Raw genomic sequence first — 15,467 nt, forward strand, 5'->3', positions numbered from 1 at the left:
CCCACCCCTGCTCCCATCCCCTTTCAGAGCTAGGATTATTTGAGATTTATAGGGATGGGGCTAAAGTTACTGACCAGGTTCGGAGACCCTCTTCCCTGCTCACTCCCCATCCTTACAGGCCCAGCTGTGGTGCCCCCTAAGTCCTGAGAAATATATTTTAAAGTCTTTTCTCCCCTGCTCCCGTTTTTCCCTCTCCAGTTAGATATTCCTTTCCCTGAGCTCACTCTCAGAGCTGAGAGTCTCTCCTTCGCGCTCCAGGCTTTGCTGTGCCTCGGAATTGGGAGGAGGTGGGGGGTCTCCTGGCCACAGTCAAAACTCTCGTGCCCAGCCGAGGTCTCTAATTAGGCACCGCGTGGTGGCGACGGTCAGCCCAGCCTTTTCATCGTGGGCGTCAGGACCTCACACCCCGACCCCTGCCCCTTTACGCACATCCCTGATACTTCCTGTCCCTCCCTCCCCCTGGGAGGAACCGGGAACATGTTATAGGGAATGAATGAATGAACTAACAAGTCACCTCGGCACCCCCACCTCCGGGCCTAGCAGCCTAGCCAGTCTTTCGGTTCTCCAGCTGAAGCGAAGGCAAGGAAATGGAGAGAGGGCAGTGTCTGAAGAATGCAAGAGGGGTGCCTAGAAGGAAGTCTCCCTGTGAAGTATGGGTGTCCTATTTGAACCCTTTGGGGATTCGAGGACAGGGCTCCACAGGGGCTGGGAAGGGGTGTGGCTAAGGGACTGGAATGAGAACTGAACCCTAGAAAGATTGGACATTTGGTGGCCAGTAGCGGGGCAGTGGGCAGGGCTATCCAGAGTGTGACTTAAAATGATCGGCAGGCCAGGCTTCACAGAGGATGCAGCTTGGCAAAACACTGTTGGAGGGTCTGAAAACTCTGGGGTGACTGAGCAGTGCCCAGCAGGTTGGAGGCAGAGCTTCCTCTAGCCTCCTCTTCCCCATCTTTCCCTTCATCCATCCGCCCCCACCCCCCAAAAAAAGACACATCGAGAAGTCAGAGCCCTGTGGACTAGGTGGTTGAGTTTATTTAGGGGAGGAGAATTAATCATATTTGTTCTTCCTTGGGGAGGGAGTCTTCAAACAATACCGAAGGGCACGGGAAAGGGTGGGGGTCTGGAGGGGAGAGGGGAGGGGCCACAGCCAGACAAAATGGCAACACACGATCACAGGCACTACCGACGTCACAGACACAGCAGAGGGTGCAGGATAGGGGCTCCAGACCGGGCCTCCAACCACCCCGGGATGGATGGGCGTGCGGAGGGAGGGAAGAGGCAAGGGAAGGCGGGGAGAGGGGTGGGTCGGCCCCACAGACCCTTTGGCTCTGTCCTCTGATTGCCTAGCTGTCCCATCGGGGGATGAGCAAGGGATTCAGCAAATCCCATTTACTGGGTGCTTCTTTCTGGATCCCATCCCTTACCCTTCAAGCCTTACCTCTTAGTTCTTCCCAGGCCACCTCAGTCCCCAGCCTTGTCCAGGGATATTCCCCCCTACCCCTAACAAAACCCTTCCCCAGGCTTCTCACCCCGCCCTCCCCACTGCCAAACCTGCCTACTCTAAAACATACTTTCTTCACTGCTCCACTGCGGGGGCGGGGCTGCCCCTTTTGAAAACACCATGCACGCCCCACTCTAAGCCCTGAACCCTCTAGAACCCAGACCACGACCTCACCTCAAGTTTGATCCATTCCTGAATCCCACTTCTTGCCTTGCCCAAGATCTGCCCCCTGTAGAATCAAAGTCAGCCTCCTGAATGTTCCAAGCCACACCCCTTTCATCGATTCTGGTCCCAATCCAAGACCTACCCACCCTGGAGCCTCACCTGCTGCCTGGTTCAAGCCCCACCCCACTCCTACAGCCAAGCCCTCAGCACTCTTCCAAACCCAGTTCCCAGGTCTCAAGTCACACCCCTTCCATAGAACCCTGTTCTACTCCAACCCCTGCCCACTCCTGGCCCACCTGCTGCCTCACTCAAAGCTCCACCCCTCCTAGAACCATACCCTCAGCCTCCTTCCAAGCCCCACTCCAGAATGCTCTAAGGCGACCCCTCTTCTTGAGACTCCAGACCCAGTATGTCTGGAATCCAACCTCCCTGCTTACTAGTCTCCTCTACTCCAGAGGCTCTCTCCAAGAACACCTTGGGTCCCAAGCTCCTCTGGTCTCTGCCTTTCTCCCCTGCTCAGGGTTGAATTTTTCCTAGTGGCCCCTGTTCAGGCATTGCTAGAGGAATTGAGGCCAGAGTTGGGATGGAGAGAGAGAGAGGGGAGAGAGTCTGAAGTCACACCCACCCTCCCCACACAGCCTTCTGTCTCCTCCCTGACCCCCTTTCAGAGTCCCCCAACCTCAGGGCACAGGGCCAGGGAACAGAGAGGTGCCAAGGGATGCAGGGGAAGGGGTAAGAGAGGGGTCCATTCAAGATTGGGCCCTAATGCATGAGGGGAGTAGAGTAGGGGCAGGGCTCAGACAGATAAATAGATATTTATATATAATATATATATATATATAAACAGCAAAGACAGTTAAGGGTCTCCTGGCTTGAGGGGTGGAGACCAGGGTGTAGGAGTGGGATGTTGGGGGGGCAGGCCTTCTCCTGAGCTCTTGCCTACCATGGGGTCCTCCCGGGCTGCACTGACCTGTGGAGACAAAACACACAGAAAGGAGAGGGGGTCCAGACACAGGTGATGCTCTTGTGGAAGGGCTGGGCTGCTGTGCCTCTGCCCTGGCTTTACCCTCTACCTGCCATGCCTTTTCTTCTCCCTTTCTTCCTTCACTTATAGTCTTGGAGTCAGCTTCATCCCAGCTGCCCCTACTGTGAAGATATACCTTGCTCCCACTAGGTTAGGTCCCAAAGAAAGGATGGTTTCCTCTCCCCCAGCCCAAAAAAGTCCGTTAACAGATGCTGGTCTCCTCACTGGTGATAAACTATGTTGAGCAAAGCAAAGATCCTTATCTTGCTGGAGCTTACATTGTAGCAGGGGAGACAGACTTCAAACAATGACCAAGATGTATAAGTGAGTTATCTAGTATGACATAAGGTGATAATAAGTGAAATGGAAAAACAAAAAGTAGACTGGGGTGAGGGGGATTAGGAATGCCAGGTGGGGAAGAAAGGTAACTGTGGTAAGTAGGTAGTCAGAGAAGACCTCATTGAAGAAGTGACATTGGAATAAAGACTTGAGGTGAGGGAATGAGCCATGCAGATAACTTGGGGGGGGGGGAGAATTCTAGGAAGGGCCTGTGCAAAGGCCCTGGGGTGGGACCATGTCTAGTGTGTTTGAGGAACAGCAAGGAGGTCAGTTGGGCTCCAGTGGAGTGAGCAAGGGAGAGTGGTAGGAGGTGAAATCGGGGAGGTAGGAAACGGGGTCATAGGATCTTGTGGAAAAGACTGTGAGGACTTCAGCTTTGACTCTCAGTGAGGTGTAAATCATGGGAAGATTTTAAGCAGAGAAGAGTAAAATGATAGTAAAATGTCTTATGCTATATAGTTTCTTTTATTTCCTCAACAAATGTTTCTTAACATTAGTAGTGCTCTAAGTGATGTGTGTATAGCATGAATAAGTTATGGTCACATCCCCTAGTCTAGTAGAAGAGAAAGTCAATAAACATATAAACTAATAATTACAGACTGTGATAAAGAAAAGCACAGCTCCCTGATAAGATAAGAAAGGGGACTTGTAAGGAGCTGGCCAGATAAGGTTATCAGTGTGTGTGGGTGTGAAACTCTAGGGGGAAAGCAAGTACCAAGACTGGATGGTGCCTGGCACATTGAGGTGGCCAGCGTGGCTGGAACAGAGTTGTGGGGGCAGTGGTTGGAGGTGAGGTATCAGAGAAGTGAGGGGTGGGGCTGGATTGTATAGGGCCTCATGGGCCATAGTGAAGGCTTTGACTTTTAATCTGAGTGAGATGGGAGGCCCAGCAGAGATCTGTGCCATGAACGCAGGAGGGTCGCGGAGTGATTTAGGATTTAACAGGATCCTTCCCCATGCTGGGAGTAGGATATAATGCGAATAGGGGTGGAAACCAGTGAAGACGTCCAGGGGGACAGTGAGAAGTGGAAAGATTATGGATATATTTTGAAGATAGAGCCAATAAGATTTTTTAATGAATTGGAGATGAGATGCCTAAGAAACTGTCCCCTTTCCATCCTGGCCAAGTGCCAGAAGCTACCTTTACCCACTTATTTCCACCTCCTTGCCTTTCCCTTCTCACGCCATTCCCTCAGATGCCTCTTTTCTCCATCTTCCCTCCTCATATGTGAGGGAAATTTCACTTCTTTTTGGAGGCCCAACAAGAAGGCTGGCAAGACTTTCCAATTCCCCCGCCCCGCCCCTTTGCCTCTTTGAAATTTCACACCACCTCCCTCACCTCCAGGGTTGCGGAGAGGTGGCGGATCTACCACCTTCTCCCGGATTGGCGAGCTTGTCTGACCTTCATGATCCAAGCCAGGTTACCCTAAGCATCTATTGGACTTATCTTAACATTTTGGCTAACCCCCACCCCCACCCCTGGTCGTCCCTTCTCAGCTCCTGAGCCCGGCTGATTCCCCACTACGCATGTCCTCCTGCTAGTTCCTCCTTTACTGGTTGCAACCCTCATTGGTTGCTCTGCCCACTTCTCTCGCCCCTCCCTTCCCTCAAAGAAACCTTTCTATCCCTCTCCCATTGGCTCTTCATTCTGCCCATTTTCAAGTTCCACTCTCCTGACTTCCATCATTGGCTAGTTTTTCGCCCTTAGTACATAGCTCCGCCTCCCTATTGACTCCTTCAGACTCCCATCCTCACTTGTCCGGCTAGCTTAGCTACGTACTATTTACTCCTGACTCTTACTGGTTCACTGACCCGCCCGTCTCCTTTCATGAACCCTTTCTGGCTGCACCGCCCGCCCGTCACTCACCAGGCTACATCTGATTGGAGAAGGAGGTGGGCGCACCCTGAGGGCCGTAGCCTTGCTGCCCATAGTCGCCCTGAGGCCCGTAGCCGCCGCCGCCACCGGCGGGCTGCCCGTAGTCTGGCTGATAGCCGCCCTGGGGCCCGTAGGAGTCCTGGGGCCCGTACCCGCCGGGGCCCTGCCCGTAGCCTGCCTCGCCGTAGGCGTCCCCGGGCGCCGGTTGCTTTTCAGGGGCGCCGGGAGGAGCTCGCAGGAATGGGGCGGCCCAGCCTGTCTCCTTGAACACGAACCACAGGTTGCCGACCCAGAGCACCAGGTTCAGGAAGCCAAACACCTGCGGGGAGACAAAGCTCGGCTGTCGTCCTGTGCCCATTGCCCTGGCGGCCCCGGGGAACATCGAGGCCGCTTGCGTCGGGCTTGGATCCGCGGGCTCCCGGTGGGTGGTGGTTTCTGAAACCTAGACCCTCTTAAGTCCCAGCGCATGAATGTCTATGTGCAGGAAAAATCACCTTGGCGGGGAGAGGGGCGCGGGGGGTGTTAGAACTCAGATTCCCGGAGATGTTGAGGTTTATCAGCATTACATATGTAAGTATTTATATATTTGCATATACACATGTTTATACATGTATGAAATATAGTAAACAAATCTGAATTTATAATGTGTAGTAAAATGTTACGCATGTTTATTGAACATGTAGATATACCACTAATGCCTATATACACATGTATATACAAGTAAATGTATAAATCACGTGTATAAAGTATGTACATATATACTTTTATATTAAAACAAATATATTGAATTTGTATAAATATATACAATGTAATTCAGTTTGGGGACAGGGAGTAATTTTCCCACTGTACAGTTGAGGAAACTGAGGCCCAGAGAGGCTAAGTTGCCCAAGGTCTCATAGCCAGCAATTGACAGAAAAGGAGAGTTGGAATCTTAGCATCTGTAACGTTTGTATACGAGTTACCATGTGCCAGGCCCTTTCCTAAGCACTTTGTATGTTATTAGTTCATTAAATACTCAACTTTGGAGCAGGACCTCTTGTTTTCAATTTATATGCTGAGGCCTGAGAGGCTGAGTAATTAGTTTCAGGTCCCAGAGCTTGTAATTGGCAGAGCTGGCATTTGAGCTCAGTCTGACTCTGGCCAGTAGGGGGCGTCCAAATGGGAACCATTTCAAGGTTGTTTTGTTTTGTTTTTTTCATTTTGCATGTAAGGAAACAGGTCCCAAGAAGGTACTGAGTTGCCAGAGATTCTGCATGACTAGGCTGGGCCTGGGATCCAGGTCTCCCCAACCTAATTGGACAGAAGATATCACATTCTCCTCTTGGGGACAGTCTGTGGTGTCACAGTGGTTGCAATTGCTAGCTCATCCTTCAAGGCTCTGTTGTTGGCATGCCTCCTCCAGGAAGCCCACTTGGATTTCCTCTAAATTCTCCTCTCATTCTCTCTCTCCACCACTCTCTATGTCAGACTAAGTTTCCCAGCCACCTTTCCCACTGGCCCAGCCAAATTCCCAGGGCTTACCACTGAGGTGTTGAGGCCAGAGGTCACAGGGTCCCTCAGCTCCTTGCATGTATTCCCCGCCTGGTGGCAGACAGTCATCCCCTTGATAATGTTCTCTGGGTCAGTGGCCATCTTCACGTCTGACAGCCCCTTGGCCCAGGCCGATGAGCTAACCAGCCACATGAAGGCGAACACTGCTGTGGCCAGAAAGTCCTAGGGGAGAGGAGGACCACACTGTGAGTAGGCTGCTTCATGCCAGGTTGTAGGGCCACCTCAGATCACAGGCTTTCTTGGGAGTGGGGTTCCCCTAGAAGAGGCCTGTCTCTCCCCTGCGTTTCCAACTCTTGAAGCCCCCAACCCTCACTTGAAGGTGGCCCTCCTAGCTTGGGCGTGTGTGTGTGTGTGTGTGTGTGTGTCTGTGACACAGAGGATGTGGGAGTGTGATTGTGGTATGTGGTGTTGGTGTGTGGGGAGCATTCTGTGGGATGGTTGCCGAACCTGTGGAAAGTAGAGTGTCTTTCCACTTTAGTCTGAGTGTGGGAATTTGTGTCATTTTGTGTCTAGGATGAGGGTGTCTGAGTACAGCTGTGGAGGAATCTGTGTGTCTGTGGCGTGATGACAAGCATGACTGTCACAGTGAACCTCTGTGTGCTCTTTTCTTTCATCTAGACTGTGTGGTTTTGTGAGAGGTGGCAAGTTTCCGGGTGTCTGGGATGCTGTGTGGGCTATGAATGTGTCCCTGTCACTCTATGACCTGGTGTCTCTGATGCTCCCAGAAGCAGCAGCAGAAGCAGCAATAATGTGTGTGGCTGTTATCATGGCTGCTTGTATGCAGGTCTGTCTGGGATTTGGTGTGGCCCACGAACATGGCTGTGTCCCCGAGGCTCCGTGTCCCCTGGCCCCTGCATGCACGGGACTGGCTGTGGGGGCTCACCAGCATGGGCCCTTTGTTGTTCTCTCGGTACTTGTTTTGCAGGAAGATGTAGGTGGCCAGAGCCCCCATTGAGTAGAGGAAGGCAAACACGGCCACGGTGACAAAGAATTCAGCTGATGAGGAGTAGTCCCCCACCAAGAAGATTTTGTTAGGGTCCCCTTGGCAGGTGGGTGCATCAAAGTACACTTGGTGCAGCCTGCGGAGAGAGGTGGGCAGGTATGGCCCGGACCCTAAGAACTCCCTCCCCCTCCCCCCTGCCCAGTCATGGGTCCCCCGGATTCTGACAAGGTCCCGGGAAGAGGAGGAAATAACCATTCACGAGCACCTACTGTGTACCAGTCACATTTCATTGATTGCTGGTGAAATAGGTGTTATTCATCCCTCACTCCCACCTTGGCCTCTCGGTTATTCATAGAACATATCAGGCACCCTCCTACCCCAGGATCTTTGCACTGGAATGCTCTTCTAGATATCTTCATGTCCTACTCACTTCATCTCCTTCAAGCTTCACTCCACTTGTCACCTTCTCCATGAGGCCTTCCCTGATCTCACTATTTAAAATTAAATCTAATTATTCCCTCCCAGCACACCTTTGCCCCCTTCTTTGCTCCACTTTTTGTCTGTAGCTGTGATATCCCATCGGACATACTGTGTATTTTAGTTTTCTCCTTGATTTTTGCCATAACTACAAGAGGGCAGGGCTTTTTCCTTTGCTTTGTTCACTGTTGTACCCCTAAGGCCTGGAATAGTGTGGCCACAAAGTCAGCGCTCAAAAAATGTTTATTATGTGAGGTATACAGAGGCAGAAACGGGGGCTCAGAGAAGTGCATTAACTTGCCTAAAGTCACACAGCTGCCAAAGGAATGACAGAGTTGGGATCTGAATCTTGTGTTTTCCCCCTACATCATGCTGACTCTTCTCTCTACCTCACTTCAGGTCCTGGAGAGAAAAACGAATGTATACATTGCCAAGGAGAGCTCAGAGACTACAAAATAAGTGGAGACCAACAGACAGGAGGGTAGAAGGGATCCTGGAACAGGATGCATGTATGTGAGATGTAGGGCAGGGGCAGATTGGGAAGGTGTCCGGGGCTAAGGCCTTTCCTGTTGTGTGATGGAAGATGGGTCCTAGGGAGAAAATGTGTTTGTGGAGAAGGGCTGGGGTGAGGTCCCAGAGCTCTGGCCTCAGGTTGGGGGGTGGGCAGGATCCTGAGACCAGCAAATGGTGCCAGTGCCCTAGTATAGCAAAGGTCCTGAGGGAAGGGCTTGCATTTATTGATCACCTCTAAGCATTTTCCAGAACTGCCTCATTTAATGATCTTCCCCCACAATTCTTTAAATCAGGCATTATTATACCTGTTTTACAGATGAACAAACAGAGGCTCAGCAAGGTTAAGTTACTTGCCCGGGGTTGTGTGGCTGCTAGATGATGGGGCCAGGAGTTGGATCTGGTTTGCATGTCTGGGTTTCTAGGGGGCTGGGTTACTAGAAGGGGTATCCAAGGGGGAGTGAGAGGGCCTTGGTGGGGTATTGGGGCAGCAGCAGGGTTGGTCAAAGCAAAATACAGGGCAAAGTATTTTTTTCCCTGGGAGACTTTTGGGTAAGAGGCAGACCCTCAGGACTCGAGGTCCTATGCATGGGAGAGTTGGGGGATCCCTGGATTTTTGTGGTCTTCTGGATTCCCAAAGGGCCTGTTCTCAGCAGTATCCCAGGCTGCAACTCTTTCTCCTTCCCCAGACTGTCTTTCTTGGCTTCTGTGAACTGCTGGATCCCCAGTTGCCATCCCACCCCCAGCCTCTCAGACCACGCCTCCCTGGTGCCCCCTTTTCTTTTGGTTATAGCTCAGGGCCTGTGCCAGGGTTTTCCTCTCTTCACTCTTCCGTCTCACCCCGGGTGACCTCCTGAGTGTATAGTTACACTCAGTGCTCAAAAATCCCCCATTTCCAACTCAATGCTGGGCCTCTTTCCTGAGTCCCTTAAACTTATTTCTTTTCCTTATTTTAACACTTATGGAGCGCTTATTGTGTGCCTGGCACCATGCTAAGCATTTTACAAGTATTAATTCATTTAATATTTAGCATAACCCTGCAAGGTGGTATTATTATCCTCTTTTACGGATGAGGAAATTGAAACCCAGAGCAGTTATGTGATTTGTCCTAGTAGTGGAGGAGCCTCAGGAGCATCTATTGAAATGGTGTCTCTGGGTCTCTGTCTCCCCAGTCCTAGGCATTAAGCATCTCCATGAGGGCAATGACCTTGCCTGCTAGTGCTGTCTCTCGTGTACCTAGCACTTGGCACACGGTATGGGTTCAATAACGATCAGACCTGTTTAATTGGGTTTAATCATTCCCTGTAGCTAAGCAGCACCCTCTCATTATTCTCTATCAAAACCCTGCATGAGAACCCCTTCCTTGGATTTCTCCCAATCTGCAATTATCCTCTTTATGAATTTATTTGTTATAATGTTGGCTCCATGAGGGGAGAGAGCTTGGTCTGTTTTGTTTACTGTTATGTCTCCAGCATTTTGAGCAGTACCTGACATACAGTAGGTTCTCAAAAAATGTGTATGGAATGAATGAATGGGAATTAAATAATAATACTGGGTAACATTAATTGAGCACCTACTGTGTTTAAGATATATTATATATATATATATATATATATATATATATATATATATATATATATATATATATTCATACAAGGATATATATTTACTTTAAAATCCTATTTATTGCCAGTCTCCTACTCTTCCCCTTCACTGGACATAACCAGAGGGCAACAGCCTATGCCTGTCTTGGTCACCACGTGTCCTAGATGTCCAGAGCAGTGCCAGGCACAAAGTAGGTGCTCAGTGCATGCGCAGTGACTGAGTGGGTGTGGTCTCCTGAGGTGGGGGCTGAGCAGGAGCCACTGGGGAGGAAACATTGGTGGTCCCGCGGCCCCCTCTCCCTCCCCCCTCTCCTCCCCCTCCCTCCCAGGTCTGTCAGGATCCCACGGTGGGCTAGGGTAGGGGCACACCTGAAGGGGTACTCGAATTCGACCTCGATGTTGAGGTCACTCTTGCTCTTGTTGGCACAGTCCACACTCAGCTGGAGCTCCCCACTGTAACTGCCGCATGTGGCAAAGGCGAAGATGGCAAAGACCTTGGGCAGCAGGGATGGGGATGGCCATGATGAGCCTGTGTGCATGAGGGATGGGGGTGCCCTCCTCTGGATGGCTCGGGGCATAGGCAGCAGCAGATGGACTGGTCCCCACCCCCACCCCCTAATCAGGGCTCATCGGGCCCAAGGACAAGCTGATTAGAGGGGTGTGACTATCTCTTGCTGTCTTTCTCCCAGTGTCTCTCTTGGTCTCTATCTCTCAATAATGCTCTGATTTCCCCTTCTGTCTGTCTGTCTGTCTCTATCTCTGTATTCTGCCTCTCTGTATTCTGCCTGTCTCTGTTGTCCTGTGTCTCTATTTCTCTCGATATCTCTCTGTTTCTCTGTGTCTTTTTCTCAGATGTCTCTGTCTCTCTCTCTGCCGCTCTGGTATCTATTATGTCTCTTTCTGCCTCTTTTCTCTCTCTCTCTCTCTGTCTTTCTGTTTCTTGGTCTCTCTGTGCTGTCTCTGACTCGGTCTCTCTGTCCCCCTCCTGCCTCTCTTCCTCCATTTATAGGCTCTCTTTTTTTCTTTTTCTGGAAAGTCTCTTCTCTCTCTGTCTCTCTCTCTCCCCCACCCCATTTCTCTTCCTCTCTTCCTGTGCCTGTTTCTCTTTGCATCTCTGTTCTCTGTGCATCTTTCTCTGTTTCTCTTTTCTTTGTCTCGTTCTGTTTGCTACCCCCCCATCTTTGTATCTCTTTTTTCCTGGTATTTCCACCGCTATCTCATCATTCCCGATCTCTCATTCTCTCTTTCTCTTTCACTATCTCTGGATTTCTCTGGGTTTGCGTCTTTCCTGCAGCAACCAGCTCCAGGCTCCACCTCCCCTGCCCCTCTCTCACCTCAGGAGAGGAAGCAGGACGTCACAATCTTCCACTTCACCATGGGGGTACCCTTGGCCTTATGTGACGTCACATCATAGCCCATCCATTCTCTAGCCCAATCCCCCAGACTTCACCCTGGAGCCTGATTCGATTCCCCCATCCCCTCTGCCCCCTACCCACCCATCCATTCCTCCCTCCCACCTCTGCTCTTCTGGACCCCACTCCTTCTCTCTTGTTCCCTACAGCCCAGACCACACTCACCCATTGCAGCACCTTCACGAAGCCAAGGGGCTCCTTGACCACCCGGAACTGACCCCCAGCCACCAGCTGAGGAGAGAAGCAGTGGGGAGGGGTGGGGTTGTTGGGGATGGAGAGGGAGGTGAGGGGCAAGGCCACCAGGCAATGACCCCTAGGGATAAGGCATGTGACCTCGGGGAGGGAGTGATGTTTGGAGAGGGGGTGAAAAGGAGAAGGTGACACTTTGGGGAAGGTGTGAGCTCAGGGTCTCTGAGAAAACCCTAGCAGTTCAGGACTGGTGGGGAGGTGTGGGGAAATATAGGGAGATAAATGGCAGAGGGGGTCAGGGGTGAGGAAGATGGGGATGGAGTCACGATGAGTTAGGGAAGGGGAGAAAGTCTGAAACAATAAAAGTGAGTCGATGGCGAAGGGGATCGGGTGGAGAGAGTGGGGAAGGAGTTGGGGTTCACTAGGGTGGGGGAGGGGTTTGGGTGGTGAAGGTGAATCATATCAGGGAGGGAGTCGGGTAGGATAGGGTGGGGGAGGGGTCTGCATCGGTAAAGGTGAGTCAGATGATGGTGATGGGGTCTGAGGTGATGAGGATGGGGAGGGGTTAGTCCTGGTTAGAGATGGGTGAGGTTTGGAGGTGGTGAAGAAGAGTGCAATGGCAGAGAGGGTCTGGACTGATTAAGGTGGAGGAGGGCTGGGACATGGCTTCACTGGATACGTGCTGGGGGAAGGGAGACCAGGGGTTTGGGAGAGGCGAAACCAATCGTCCCCTTGGTCTGCTCTGGGAGAAGGGGTGGTCGTCCACCAGGGTACCGTCTCTATTTGGCAGGGGCAGGTGTCAGCCCTCCCCTCCACCCCCGCCCCCACGCCTTCTGTCGCTCTATTTCCCAGCTCATCCGCAGCACCCCCCATCTTCCTTCCTCTCTCCCTTCCCCTCCCTCCTTGCCTATACCCTAGCCCCAAGACCTCTCTTCCTCTCCGGTTGCCTGTAAGGAACCGGCTTCTGGCAGCCCCGCTGCTGCAGTAAGGACGGCCCTCGCTGCGGCAAAGGGCGCACTCCTTCTTTTCTCCACCTCCCCCTTCCTCCCCTCTCTTGCCGCAGACCCCAGCCCCAGCGCCAGGGGCCGGTAGTCCGCTGCTAGGATTCTGGCCACCACCTCTTACAGTCGGCGGATTCGCTGCGAACCGGGCGAGGATGCCGGGCAGCGGCGGGCTCTGTCCGCGGTGCTGGAACGCGTACCTGATTCACCACGTCCATGTCGGCCAGCAGCAGCATCAGCAATGCGGGGGGCGGGAGGCGCCTGCTAGCAAGGGCGGGCGCGGGGCGCGGCGGGGGTGGCGCGCGATCGTCGGAACAGCCCAGGAGGCTGCAGCTCCGCCCCTCGCGCCCCCACCTCGCTCGCCCCGCGCGCCTGCGCACAGCGGGCCGTGCCTAAATCTCCCCGGCCGCCATTCCAGCCCGTAGGCTGGATCCGTGAGAACGGCTCTAGGAAGATCGTTATCTCCGAAAATACAACTAGAGATCTGGGGAGAGGTGGACTGTTCGGTCCTACAGTATGAGTTTGCCAGGCCCTTTGCTGAATTTGTCGAATATGTTCATTTATTTATTCTTTAGAACAGCCCTATGTGGTAGGGACTCTTGGTCCCATTTTTACAGGTGAGGAAAATTAGTCCCGGGAGAGGTTAAGCGACTTGTACAAGGTCGCCCAGCTACTTATTGGCAGTGCCCAAAGTCCCTGCACTGTAAGCATAGTTCAGGGTCTTGAGGGTTTCTTCTCGTTTGCATTTTAAACACATTAAGAAAACCTCTCCTTCCCCCTCCAACCGTCTCCCTATTTCTCTCTTCCATAGTCTAAGTCTTTACTACTCCAACTCTACTCGTTACGTCTTGTTTATTCCCCAGTCCTCTCTTAATTGGACCATTCCTTCTTCATGCTACTAAAACTAGGCCTACCAAGGTCAATGGCAATTGCCATGTTGCAAAAATCCAATGGATAAATACAAGTTGGAATTTAAGATGCTTAACTTCATTCATACTAAAAGAAATGCCTATAAGAGCTACTAAGACACTGTTTCATCTTGAGGGTGGTGCATATAAAAAAAGTTTGATAATGCTCAATATTAGCAGGTTGGTCAGAAATAGGCATTCTCATAAATTGCCAGTGGAAGTTAAGTTGGTGTAACTTCTGTAAAGGAGAATTTGGCAAAATCTAGCAAACTAACAAATCCATATATTTCGCTCAGGGTTTGCACTTCTAGGAGTTTATCTTATGGATGGAGTCATACATGTGCTAAAAGATGTATGTATAAGATGATACACTGTATCGCTGTTTATAATAGGAGTGGACACTCCCTAAGTGCTCATTACTGCTGGCCTGTTTAAAAAAACTCAAGAGCCACAAAGTGGAGTACTGTGTAGCTGTCACTAATATGGAGCTATGTAATGATTGCCAAGATATTTAGCTAAGAAATGTAGAGGTCAAACTATGTGGGAATTGTGTACAAAGAGAAGGGAAGGGTCATATCATAATTATAGGGAGACATTTTAAAATGTTAACATTTTAAATTAACATTTTAAATTGTGGCTGTTCTGTGAGCTTCACATATGTCATTCATTTAAATCCTCAGCAACCCTACGAGTTAGGTACTACTACTAGCCTCATTTTACAGCTGAGTAAACTAAGGTGCCGAGAGGTGAAAGAATTTTCCTAAGGTCATACAGCTGGTAAATGATAGGACTAGGACTTTAACCCAGGAAGTATGGCTCCGGCACCTGTTACTCGTAGCCACTGTGCTAACTTATCAGCACAGCATCCCATACCTGGCTAAGATATCTGATAACACCAGTTGCCTCCCGAGGGAAGGGAACTTTTCAGTTTATATCCCTTTGTACCTTTGAATTTTTAACCATCTGAATGTATAGCTATTTTTTAAAAGAACACACTCAAATTCACACAAATATGCAATAGATACTTCCCAGTTATTGCCTTATTGGGGGAAGAGCATGGGTTTTGGCATTCAGTTGCCTGAATTTGAATCCCACCTCTAATACTTGTTCCTGTATGACTTTGGATAGGCAAGATAATTTAAAATGATATTCATAGGATTGTTGCACTGTTTAAACAAGATAATCACTGTAATGCACTTAGCACAGGGCCCAGTAAATGGTTCATTTTACCTTCTACACATTTCTGGAATCTACTCACTTCTCGTCATCTCCTCTGCCACCTCCCCTGGCTAAGGTAACCATCATTCTGCCAATTTTAGCATCTCCAGTCTCTTCCCCCTCCCTTCTGTTTTCAGCTCAGCTGTCAGAGCATCTACTTAAAATGCAAAGTTAACTATATCACTACCCTGCTCATATCCCTCCCATGGCTCCCCACTGCTTTCAGGAAAAATCCTAGGGCTTGGGATCTGGCATTCAAGGGTCTGCATCATCTGGCCACTGGTGGCCTGTCCCACATCATCCCACAACGATCTCCCTCCACTCTCTTTACCCTGCCCATGACTTTCTTTCCCACAACACACCAGCCCAACCACTCCAAGCCTTTGTTTCAAGACCTAGTGCAACTCTTATATTCTGAGTCCTCGTCTCCAATTCTGGTTTCCCCCAAATTTCAGTCCTGGCTTAATTGACACAAAGTATACAAATGAGGAACCCCTGCTCTGAGAGCTGGGTGGAGCCCCTAGTTCAGATACCCCTCCCAGGGGTGGCCCCATCCTGTGCCACTTCCAACACTGCTTCCAATTCCTTTGGAGTGGGGATGACTACCACTTTGGACAAGCCAGCTCAGTTTGTGCTGGGGGAAACCCAGAACGGTACCTGGCACAGAATAGATGCCCAATAAACCTTCACAGAATGAGTGAGACCCCAAAGGTTGGGTGATGACTAAAGGTAGGACAAGAAGCAGAAAG

At 50.8% G+C, this 15,467-nt stretch overlaps 1 protein-coding gene across 1 annotated transcript; it reads right to left on the minus strand.

Moving 5' to 3' along the window:
* Nucleotides 1-1,007: 1,007 nt before the first annotated feature.
* On the minus strand, nt 1,008-12,885 carry SYP (synaptophysin). The gene is made up of 7 exons (XM_010968154.3): nt 12,793-12,885; nt 11,568-11,633; nt 10,360-10,484; nt 7,340-7,535; nt 6,427-6,618; nt 4,897-5,224; nt 1,008-2,636 (listed from the first exon to the last, which is right to left on the minus strand). The coding sequence occupies exons 1-6, from the start codon at nt 12,826-12,828 to the stop codon at nt 4,901-4,903; spliced, it is 939 nt and encodes a 312-aa protein (XP_010966456.2). The 5' UTR covers nt 12,829-12,885; the 3' UTR covers nt 1,008-2,636; nt 4,897-4,900.
* Between the last annotated feature and the right edge of the window lie 2,582 nt (nt 12,886-15,467).

The sequence above is a fragment of the Camelus bactrianus genome, chromosome X, assembly GCF_048773025.1.
Source record: "Camelus bactrianus isolate YW-2024 breed Bactrian camel chromosome X, ASM4877302v1, whole genome shotgun sequence".
NCBI classification, from domain to species: Eukaryota; Metazoa; Chordata; class Mammalia; order Artiodactyla; family Camelidae; genus Camelus; species Camelus bactrianus.

Bases quoted from the DNA above. Each gene is read 5' to 3' on its own strand.
- SYP (XM_010968154.3), bottom strand. From the start codon at position 12,828: ATGCTGCTGCTGGCCGACATGGACGTGGTGAATCAG. The intron at 11,634-12,792 runs GTACGCGTTCCA...TTCTCTCCTCAG, and splicing joins ACATGGACGTGGTGAATCAG to CTGGTGGCTGGGGGTCAGTT. The intron at 7,536-10,359 runs GTGTGCCCCTAC...CTCTCTCCGCAG, and splicing joins GAATTCGAGTACCCCTTCAG to GCTGCACCAAGTGTACTTTG.